Source organism: Aedes albopictus, chromosome 3 (assembly GCF_035046485.1).
Source record: "Aedes albopictus strain Foshan chromosome 3, AalbF5, whole genome shotgun sequence".
Taxonomy (NCBI): domain Eukaryota; kingdom Metazoa; phylum Arthropoda; class Insecta; order Diptera; family Culicidae; genus Aedes; species Aedes albopictus.
The window spans coordinates 174,110,884-174,122,192 of record NC_085138.1 but is presented as its reverse complement, the minus strand read 5'-3'; the positions used below and the strand labels follow the sequence as shown (position 1 = coordinate 174,122,192).

At 40.3% G+C, this 11,309-nt stretch overlaps 1 protein-coding gene across 1 annotated transcript; it reads right to left on the bottom strand.

Moving 5' to 3' along the window:
* Positions 1-1,953, bottom strand: LOC115261304 (uncharacterized). Its single transcript, XM_062859337.1, has 3 exons — positions 1,784-1,953; positions 1,313-1,532; positions 1-1,249 (listed from the first exon to the last, which is right to left on the bottom strand). The coding sequence occupies exons 2-3, from the start codon at positions 1,489-1,491 to the stop codon at positions 103-105; spliced, it is 1,326 nt and encodes a 441-aa protein (XP_062715321.1). The 5' UTR covers positions 1,492-1,532; positions 1,784-1,953; the 3' UTR covers positions 1-102.
* Positions 1,954-11,309: the final 9,356 nt, after the last annotated feature.

Below are 11,309 nucleotides of genomic sequence, written 5' to 3'. Positions count from 1 at the left end.
AGATTTAAATAACGATATATCTTTTATTTTTGATATTTTTCCCCTTATGTACCCATATATTAAACCTCGAAACATATGTTTTGGTAACAAAATCGTCATCGTCTAATCATCATGGACAATGGAAAAATATCCTAGCTGACTCATAAGTCTGAAAATTTCTATCAAACGCTTGTCTACTTTTTCTCCTCCGCTCATTATGGTCAGGCGTTTCATCTCGTCAGAGCCTATATCCTTGACGGAGCATTCTGCCAGCAGAGCACATTCTTCTTCGGAGCCCAGCATCCACGGCAAAAAGTGCGACGCAACCATAGCTCCGTACATTCCCAACTGTTTCATGTGAACCATGAAATTGCTGTAGCTGTAGATTTCCAAACGAGGGTCACTTCTATCACACTTCAAAATGTCAATCAGCGTATCCATCAGGCTGTCGTGATAGCATTTCAGTAGTGGGTTCCAAAACTGTTCCCGAAGACCGGTTGGCATGCTCATGCACATGAAAAACGACAAATCGATGGATGGTGTGGCGTAGCGATTCTCCTGAAAGTCGAACATACGAAGATCCACTGGCTTGCCGTTCTCATATTTGAAAAGCACGTTATTCCTGTTGTAATCGCCATGTAGAATAACTGAAAATTCGTTTCTTTGTAAAAACTTTTGCATCAGGTGTATCGGCTCCTCTCCATATTTGCTGCGGAGTTTTGCCATGTCGGCCTTAAATTGCTCATTGTCCAATTCTTCCGGATGCTTGGAAAGATATCCGAAAATTCTATCTAATCCGTTTCGGAACATAATAGCGTAGCTCTCGAATATTTCATCATCTTTGATAAAATTCAGTGGAATAATTCCATCGACTAGATTTTCAAGACATTCCTTATCTATGATTTTCATTGCATACGTACAAGCATGGAACTGAGCAATCCTCCTGGCCATCAAGGTCAAGTGAGTCTCGTCCAAGTCATTTCTCGGACCAGCTTTGTACCCGTCCAATGCCATGTTCTCCATGACTAGAATCGTTTCGTAAATCTTGCTGAACGCTGGAATCAGTCCTGCTGTGCAATAAAATATTCTCGGGCACCAACTATTTCCCTTTACTGAGCATCTTCTTGTGGACAAAAGTTCCGTAAAAGTTGGAATTACTTTACTGTAGATGTAGATTTCATTGGTGAACTGAGTTTTAGTCAGAGATACCTCGCGAAATTTTTCATCGCCTTTCATTACTTTGACCATCAAATTGAAAGTTCTCTCCTTGCTACAAAGAAAAACAATTATATGTTTGGTCAGATTACGTTAGAAAACATTTGCTAAGTCTTACCTTGTTTTCTTATCTTTGGTCACAAGAACTAGATTATGTATCACGGACATGAAACCATCCAGATGATTCGGTGTAGATAGATTTACTTTCACCAATTCAGAATCATCAAGTCCTAACGCTTTCAGGATATTTCCGGTTAATTCATTGCGGATAAAATCCAGCTTTTGTTGTTCCTCCATGATATCTAAGGTCAGTCGTAATGAGCGCCTCTGCTGCAATGCTTAAGGGCGGACGGGACGGTCGGGGAAATATCCGCCATTGCTCTGTTGCTACTAAGATGGTAATCTTAGATTCTACTTCATATTTTGCAACAAAAACCTATCACTGTGTATGCTCACTTGCAGTGCATATGCTGATTGTTTTTCAGCATCTTCAGTGCGATAGAACTCGAGATTACCATCTTTAAAATCGCGAGGCAAATTGTTAGAAAGAGAGGCAAGATAGGAAAAATAACACGGCGTCCCGTTTCACCTTAATGCAAACGCGAAACTGTGACTGACAGGAAACTTCACGATAACCATCAGCGCTGCGCCGCTGCTTGTCATTAGATACATAGGTAGAGGCATATCTATCAGCAAACAGTGCAATCTTACCCGTTGCTTTCACGTGCTGAGATTGTGGGAATCGCAAATGCTACTGGCGAGGAGGCAGTGTATGAGCAAGCTATAATAAAAATCACAAAGCTCGCAAAAGTGTAGACGGTGGCGCAAGTGTTTCCAATCGTATCGGGAACCACTTTAATGAAAATGTTTGACATTAGCTGACAAAAGAAAATTTAAGATTAAAATACATGAGGAAGCCACTTGTACCGACTTTCGAACCCTCTAAGCAGAATACCCTCTGCGAATAAGTGTAATCAGTTATTGTACTTTTCAATTCTATCCTCGTTTGCTTATCCTTTGACATTAACTGATTACACTTATTCGAAAAAAAAAAGTTTTGTCACAAATTTCCCAAATGGAGGAGAACGTGCCTCTAGAGCCGACCTACTGATACTTCGCTTTTATGTGGCTGTGGATAAATGTCAATAAGGTAGACACCCTCTCCCGCGTAGCCTATTTTCCTGTACCATTCTACTTGGATTGGAGCCTAATCAGATGCTCCCTCCTCCCCCTAAAACGCTACGTCATTTATGGAAGCTCCCCAAACTGAAACGAGGATATAATAGGTCAAACATAATATCGTCTCACTCTATTTCGATTGTTTAACCGTTATGTGTCCGACAAAATTTTTGCTTTTTTCTACACCGTGCATTTTAAATGGGTGCTGGGTACCCGGGTACCCTGTCGGCCACATAAGGGTTAAAGGTGCATAACATTTTTTTTTAGTTTACGTTATTTGGATGAAAACACATTAACGGTAGAAAGTATGAACGCTCTTTATCTGTAAAATATTGTATTGTAACGAATTCGTATTTTTTTCATTTTCTTTACAATAGAACAATTGAAGCGAGAAAAGAGTAGCTTGCTTTTCCCTAATGCGCTGGATCGACATTCTTGTTATGAGGTACATGCGTTACTTTGAATGGTCGCCGTAAACGTTAAATTAAAAAAAAAACAGCTGATGATAGACTACTCTTATCACAATTTTACTCTTAAACATGTTAGCAGTAGGACTGAAACTTATTATTTCACGGGAAAATCTAATGTTTACACCGGCTGTTTGCAGATTTTTTCATAATGAACCTACCCAACACATGTCAGCAGTTTTCAACGCATGCGCTGTAAAAGTTCAATCTCCTAGATCTCAACGTTGAAAGCTGCGGTGATAAGCATATAACTTTATGGCAGAAATTATATCGATACTTCTGAAAGCTTTGTCGTGCAAATAAGCTGCGCAAATATTCACAATCAGATGGCTGTTAAGTTTGGTTTGAAAGGATGTTTCTTGTTTGACATACAGATGTTCATACAATAGTTTACGCTGGAATTGGGTAAAGAAAAATTATGAATAATTCAATTATGTCTCCAGGAGTTCCTTCTTACAGAATTCCTGCAGGGATTCCATCTCGACTTACGTAAAGGTTTTTCTGGGGAATTTGTATAAGGTTTCCTTGGGAAATTTACCAAGTGATCATTTGAAAAATTATTCCAGAGATTTCTTCAGAAATCCAGAGAATTCTTCTTCAGGAATTCTTTTAAAATATTAACCTTCATCAAGCTAACTCATAACTTTTTTTGTTTTTCGGTGGATTTTGATGAAATTTTCACAACTTCCCGAAAAACTCTTCTAGTTTATGATGCCGGGGATATGGGTGCCCGGTCCACATGGTTCCGGAGTTATTCTGGATTGTCTTGGGGTACCAAAATTGGCCACATACTTTGCGCAACGTATATCTCAAGATCCCAATGAGATAAAAATATAGTGTCTTCGGCGAATTTGTTCAGCAGGCTAAGAACTAACTGGCAACGACGACTTTGGTTCGTGATTCGGCCACTAGGCGGCGCCTGTGTCAAAAATGTTCAAACTCTCATATCTCAGAAACCTGATAAGATAGAATAATGCTGTGTTCGGCAAAATTATTCAGTAAGCTCAGAACTATCAGATAGTAAAGTCTATGGTTTTGAAATTATCCGCTAGGTGGCGCATTGTGTCTGGAAAATTCAAAAACGTTTATCTCGATACCCTAATGAGGTACAAGCATGCCGTTTTCAGCAAAGTTGTTCAGCAGGCTACGAACTAATGGCGTCTTTGGTTCGAGAATCGTCCGCTTGGTGGCGCCAGGGTAAACAATTTTCAAACTTCTATATCTCAGAATCCTGATAGATAGAATGTTGCCGTCTTCAACAAAATTCTTCAGCAAGCTAAAAACTGTCTGATAGTCGAGTCTTTGATTCGGGATTTACTCGCTAGACCGTATTTGACCCCCTGCAGAGACATTTTGTCACCTCACAATATTGCTCCGTTTTTTTTTTCCGGAAATTTCTACAGGAACTCTTCCGGGACTTTTTCCAGGAATTTGTAACTGCCGTCTAGCTCAAGAGGGGAGCCTTCCTGAGACTCCCTGAAACAACACCTCAGGGTCGGCATGCTTCTCGACCAGTTATTCGCGGGCAGGGAATCTTCGCACTGTCGTACATAAAAACTCACGTCACGTTACATTTACACATTTATTCCCGGAATTTTCCGGCCTCTTCTTCTTCTACCACTTTTCTCTTTCCCACATTCTTATAGTCTAATCTAACCTGTTCTTTCACTTCTTCGGGGCCCCGTCTTCTACCTTCCACCACCACACCACACCAGATCCTAAACGATGGCGGCCTTACGTAGTCGGTGCCCCAGTAGACTTCGGGGTAGCGATGGCGGCGTTTCGTAGGCCCTTCTTGACTTCGGGCTGCCACCGAGTGTGTTGACGGACTCGATGGACGACGAAACTCTTCGGATCATCCCAACGTAAGGGGGGGTGGTGGTGCCTTGAACTCCTACAGAACCGTAGTTCTGTCCAAAAACAGCGGGGTTCTGCGAATCCGAGACATGGTATTAGGATTCACATTGCGTTAGATGAAGAACCCAATTACCTGTGTCCTTCTCCGTTTCCTCTCTATCCTCTTCAACTCGTCTCTATCTTTCAATTGCACTTTTCACAAGCTCAGTGTTTGGCGGGTAACTTGCCGCATAATACACTACTTCAACCATTTGGGTTGGCGGTTCTTTCTCTAGTCTTCTCGCATCGTAGAGTCGAGTCTATTTAGGTCACTGGTTTTTGGTGTTCGGACAGTGACCCGAGACATCGCTGCTATTATCGTGTCCGTTAACCCGTTCATGTGCAGTCGTCCTTCCATCTTGGTTCAGCAGCGGAAACCCCTTTCAGGCTACCAAAAGGATTTCGTTTTCCCTCTGGTGGTGGGTTTTGGAAATAGCGTAGTACGGTAGACTATCCTACTCTTGCCTGACAACTCATTGACGGAGAAAACTGCACAACACATACGAACACTACCTGCACTATTTTATATTAAACACGATATACAATTTACACAAAATCTCAAAAACACTCCACACTGAACTGCGAACACTTACAAATTTCTACGGGAATTTATCTCCTCTGGAAATGTCTCCGGAAATGCTTCCGGAATTTTTCCAGGATTTCTTCTAGGACCCACATCAGGAACTCCTGTGGAGATTCCTTCAAGAATTGCATCGGTTATTTCCCCAGGAATTCTTCCGTGATTTTTTTCAGGAAATCCTCATAAAATTTTTCCTGGAATTCCACTAGGAATTTCTTTACGATTCCCTCCAGGAATTTCTCCGGAAATTCTTCAAAGACTCCCATCAGCAATTCTTCCTGTGATTTCTTCAGTAATTTCTCCAGGACTTTTTCCGGGGCTATTTCCAGGAATTCTTTCGAGTTTTTCTCCAGGAATTCTCCCGGGGATTCCTCCAGGAATTCCCTCAGGGGATTCCACCAGAGCTTCTTCCAGGAATTTCCTTTCGGGGTAGGAGGATTCCCTGAAAAAAAAAAATGTTTAGAGGAATTGCTGGAGAGATTTCCTGAGGGATTCTTGGAGGAAATCCTAGAAAGATTCTCAGAAGAATACTTGAAGAAATTATCAGAGGATTTCCTGAGAAAATCCCGAAGATTTCCTTTAAAAATTCCCGGAGGAATTTCAGAAGAGTTCCCGGAGGCATTCCTGGAGGATTTTCTGGAAGATTTCTAGAAGAAATTCCCAAAACAATTCCTGGAGAATTTCCCGGAGACATTCTCGGAGAAATTCCTGGAGATATTCCCGAAGGAATTGCAGGATAAATTCCCTTAGGTATTCGTTAAGGAAGTCCTAGAGGAATTCTGGGAGAAATTCTCGAGGGTTTTGTAAGAAAAATAAATCACGGAAGACTTCCTGAAGAGATTCCTGGAGAAAATCCCAGAGGATTTCGGAGGAAACCCACGGTTTTCCTTAGAAAAATCACGGATATATTCCTGGAGAAACTCCTGGAAAAATTCCCGGATATATTCCTAGAGAAGTTCATGGGGAGGAATTCATGGGGAATTCTCGGAGGCACTCATGGACGAATTCCTGGGAAAATTCTTAGTGAAATTTCCGGAGAAAATCTTGGAAAAAAAATCCGGAGGAATTCCTAGAAAAATTCCCAGAAAAATTCCTGCAGAAATTGCCGAAGGAATTCCTGAAGGAGTTCCTGATGGGAGTCCTAGATGATATCATAGGGAAATTTCCGGAGGAATCCCCGGAAGATTTCCCAGAGGATTTCCTGAAGGAACTTCTGGAGGACCTAGTAGTCGAATTCCCGAAAGATATTCCTGAAGAAATTCCTGGAGGAAGTTCTTGTGGAATTCCCAGTGGAATTCTTTGATAAATTTCTGGTAGAATTCCCGGAAAAAATCCTGGAAAAATTCCCGGAAGAGTTCCTGTAGGAATTCACGGAGATATTCCGGGAAGAAAAAACGGAGCAAAAGAAGTAATATTGTAGATTGACAAAATTTGTCTGCAGGGGTTCAAAGACGTTGTTAAAGTATTGCTTCTTGTACCACCGTACTCGACCGTCTACTATCCTGCCAAATGGCTCTTAGCTTGCTGAACAACTATGCTGAAAATGGAATAATTCTTGCTCATTAGGGTGTTCATACAAATATTTTCTTAATACTAGACGGAACTTATCGAATAATATCAGAACCAAGGACACCTTCCTCTTAACTTTCGGAACAATTTTCTGGACGTTTTCCGATTTTTGAGAAAACCTGCCGAACAATTTCACTGAAAACGCCTTGCTTTTAGCTTATTACAGTAATGAGATACACGTGCTTAAATATTATAAACAAGGCGCCACCTAGCAAATAAATCCCGAATCAAAGACTCAACTATCAGACAGTTTTTAGCTTGCTGAAGAACTTTGTTGAAGATGGCATCATTCTATCTTATCAGGATTCTGAGATATAGAAGTTTGAAAATTGTTGACCCTGGTGCCACCTAGCGGACGATTTTCGAACCAAAGACGCCAATGCCAGATAGTTCTTAGCCTGCTGAACAACTTTGCTGAAAACGGCATGCTTGTACCTCATTAGGGTATCGAGAAAAACTTGTTTGAATTTTCCAGACACAATGCGCCACCTAGCGGATAAATCCCAAACTAAGGACTTTACTATCAGATAGTTCTGAGCTTGCCGAATAATTTTGCCGAAGACTGCATTATTCTATTTTATCAAGTTTCTGAGATATGAGGGTATGAACATTTTTGACACAGGCGCCGCCTAGCGGCCGAGTCGCGAACTAAATTTGTCGTTGCCAGTTAGTTTTTAACCTGCTGAACAAATTCGCCGAAGACACTATACTTTTATCTCATCGGGATCTTGAGATATACGTTGCGCAAAGTATGTGGCCATTTTTGGTACCCCAAGACAATCCAGAATAACTCCGGAACCATGTGGACCAGGCACACATGTCCCCGGCATCAAAAACTAGAAGAGTTCGGCCAATGACCATTTTGTATGGACAATTAAAAATTTTTGTATGGACTAATGACCACGCGGGGGGGGGGGGGAGGTTGAAAAGTCCCAAAAAAATGACCACGTGGTTTATGGACAGCCCCTATGTTAACTAAAACTGTAATAGTTATCAAAATAGATGCCTGTTTAGCGGAGAAATTTGATTATTCGTAAGAAAATATTTGTTAAATAATGCTACTTCCATGATTTAGCAGTATTCATGGCTAAACATTGAGATATTTGCCCTGTCCAAATTATATATACCTGAGGGTGTCCAAAACATATATTCGGTGTCCAAAAAGCAATTCTAACAGGCGATTGGAAAATGTGATTTTCTCAGCTTAAAATGCTTTCGTTAAGGTTTTTGTCACCAGAAACGCAAAGTACAGTCATATAATAAGCGTATTAGTAACTTTGCGAAATAATCAATTACTTTCTAAGGAAGCTAGGGGATGATTTTTCCAACGTTGTCTTCAGCCTGTCCAAAATACATGAATTACCCTAGTTACCAAAATCTTGTTCAAATATGTGAACACACACGTAAGAGCAATAAGGAAACATTTGTGGCACGCTCACTGAACATGTGCGTTTAAAATGAATCTCTGATACCTGGAGCCCTCCTGAAAACTCCTGCAATGCCCGTGAGACCACTTGAAGCGCCCCTTGAGGCCCCTAAATACCGCTAACGTGCTCCTGAGACCTCCTGGAACCCGCTGAGACGTCCTTGACATCCCTGAGACTTTTTTGTTTTCCCTGACATCACCTGGAACCAGGCACAGAAAAGGCGTCAAGGGAAGGGTTTTCTCAAATGTTGGTTAAAAGCGGAAGGCGCCTAGTGTGTGGAACATCGTCAATGAAAGGGGGTTTAAATCCCAAAAACTCTCCCTTGTGCACGAGCTTGTTCGGGACTCCCTTGAAACGCCACTGAGATCTCCTGTCACGAAAACACCCCTACGAGCCCCTAAAAACCGTTGGGACTCTCTCAAAAGTCTCTGAGATCCCTCAAAACGCCCCTGGGACCTCATGGTAACCCTTGAAACATCCTGAAACGTCTTCGAGTACTCTAGGTATCGCTTGAGATCCCCTCTGGACCCTCTGGAACCCCTTGAGGTTCCGTAAAGCATCCATATTATTAAAGGAACGATATGACTGAAAAGAAAAAAATAGTTGTGTAAAATCACTAACTCGATAAAAGTGCTTTCTCAGGTACAAATATTGAAAATCTACTCCTTTATTAAGGAAATTATGAGTAATTGGTTTTGACTCTTTTTGACATCTTAAAACGTCATGAGGGCCAAGAAGTTCTAAGAAACAAAACAATTGATAAACCAGTAGATTAAATGCCGTTGCTGGACATGGTTCACACAAACGTAATTGTATAGTCTTATTTATTGATGGAAATGTAACAGTTTTCCACATCTTGGGATGCTCTAGGTTTCACAAACTGTCCTGTTATTTAGTACTTCTTAGCAGTCATTTTCTTCTTCTGCCCTCCCTATAGAACTGGGACTAGGAGCTTCAGTAGGTCGGCTCCAGATGGGCACGTTCTCCATTTGGGAAATTTTTGCCATCAACCTAGGAGCTTGTTTTTCAACTAAGTGTTCTTGAGCACATCCACAGTTATTAAGCTTCTTCTTCTTCTTCTTCTTCTTCTTCTTCTTCTTCTTCTTCTTCTTCTTCTTCTTCTTCTTCTTCTTCTTCTTCTTCTTCTTCTTCGTCTTCTTCTTCTTCAAATAACCTTTTTACTTTCGTACCTCTTGAGATAGGCAGCAAGCTACTCTACGCATGATGCAGTCAAGAAACTATCCTTTACGAGAAGCTCCTGAACCGTCCGGAAATTGGGTGAAATAGAATAGTTTGTTAACCTTTCAAAACGCGCGCCTATTGGAGCCTCAAGCTGCACCGAGCTCGCTCTGTATACGACAAGCGAGTTTTTTAGGAGTGTTGTACTTTTTATAACAACGCGCGTCCTAAAGGGTTAACGACATTTTCAGACAACAGAGATATCTGTGAAATCACGCTTAAATGTTTGAAAATGACCAAGCAGTTGAAAAACTAGTGAACTCTACACCGTGTCCAATAAGGGGCTGTCCATAAACCACGTGGTCATTTTTTTGGGACTTTTCAACCCCCCCACGTGGTCATATGTCCATACAAAATTTTTAATTTGTCCATACAAAATGATCATTGGCCGACACCCCCCCCCCCCAATGACCACGTGGTTTATGGACAGCCCCTAAGTTCTCATACAAAATCAAATTGAATTCATTTTACATATGTAATTAGGATTTTCAAAGTAAATTTATTTATTGGAAGGCCAACTAACACACACCAAATACAGCATATGTTTTGGAACTAACTGTCCTTTATCCTTCTGTGCTGATCGCTTATGTGTCGTAAGTCCATTTTAGCTGGCACGCACTCCATTGCTTTGGTTTTTCGTCGTATTTTAACAAGTAATGTTTTAAAGTTAGAATATATTAGGTTTCTATCCTTCCCATTGCTAGTAGCAGCTGTGAAGAGAAAAAATATGAGATCCTGTATCGGTAAAGCACGAAGCCGTTTTATTTTGTACAAAATAAAACGTAAATTAAACAAAAATGTCCATTTACCTGTTTTAATGAGATTTGTTGTGTTAAAGAAGCATGCGTGCATCTTATCCGATTGATTCACATCATTCGCACTTTAAAAACATACTTGTATTCCTATTGTGGTAAATTTTGTCCAAAATTTAGGTTTTATGATGTTTATCATTGATATAACGACTATTTTCATGAAAATCAGCCCAAGTTAAGCTAATTTACAAATTTCTTACCATATCATCACTAAAACTGTATTGTTTAAGCCTTAGTATATCCATTTGGTACATAACTTGAGATACAAACTTAAAATTTATCCTTATGGACTCTATTTCGCTACCGTAGAATGAAACACTTTTCGAATATTTTTCATGCGTGCCGGAGACAACGGATTTCAGAAAACGGGAGTGTACTGCTAGGCTTATAAAAACAATTAGAAAATAAAGTTATTCTAAACAGTATTATGAGGCCTTTCAATACACGTATTCACTTTGAAACTATGAATCACATATCGTCGGTTTCCTGCAATAGGGGCGCAACTCAAAATTTGTCATTTTTGAGATTTTGATGGCAAATGATGAAAAACTATGTAAAATTTCATCTCACAAAGACCCGTTCCGAAATTCGTTGTGAAACGTGAGATTTGGGCATTTTCACCAATTTTCCGCAGTAAGGGCACAACTCAAAATCAGCCAACTTTTTCAATAGTCGTTGAAAAATAGTAGTCAAAAATTCATGAAACAGATAGTCCTTCAGCCCCTTTCAATGATACAACAATCAAAATTTGTTTACTTTTGTCAAATGATGAGAGAAATAAGTGAATTTGCAGGAGGTGCTTCATGATTGCCAATTTTCAAACGCTTATTCTGAAAATTCACATTTTTTGAGTTGTGCCCCTATTGCAGGAAACCGACGATATGTGAAATAAAATGATATTTCATAAATTTGTATTTTGTATGAGAACTTATTGGACACGGTGTAA

What these genes read in the sequence shown, in the direction of transcription:
- LOC115261304 (XM_062859337.1), bottom strand. Translation starts at nt 1,491, where the DNA reads ATGGAGGAACAACAAAAGCTGGATTTTATCCGCAATGAATTAACCGGA. An exon ending in ACCAAAGATAAGAAAACAAG is followed by an intron (nt 1,250 to 1,312) that starts GTAAGACTTAGC and finishes TTTTCTTTGTAG; the next exon opens with CAAGGAGAGAACTTTCAATT.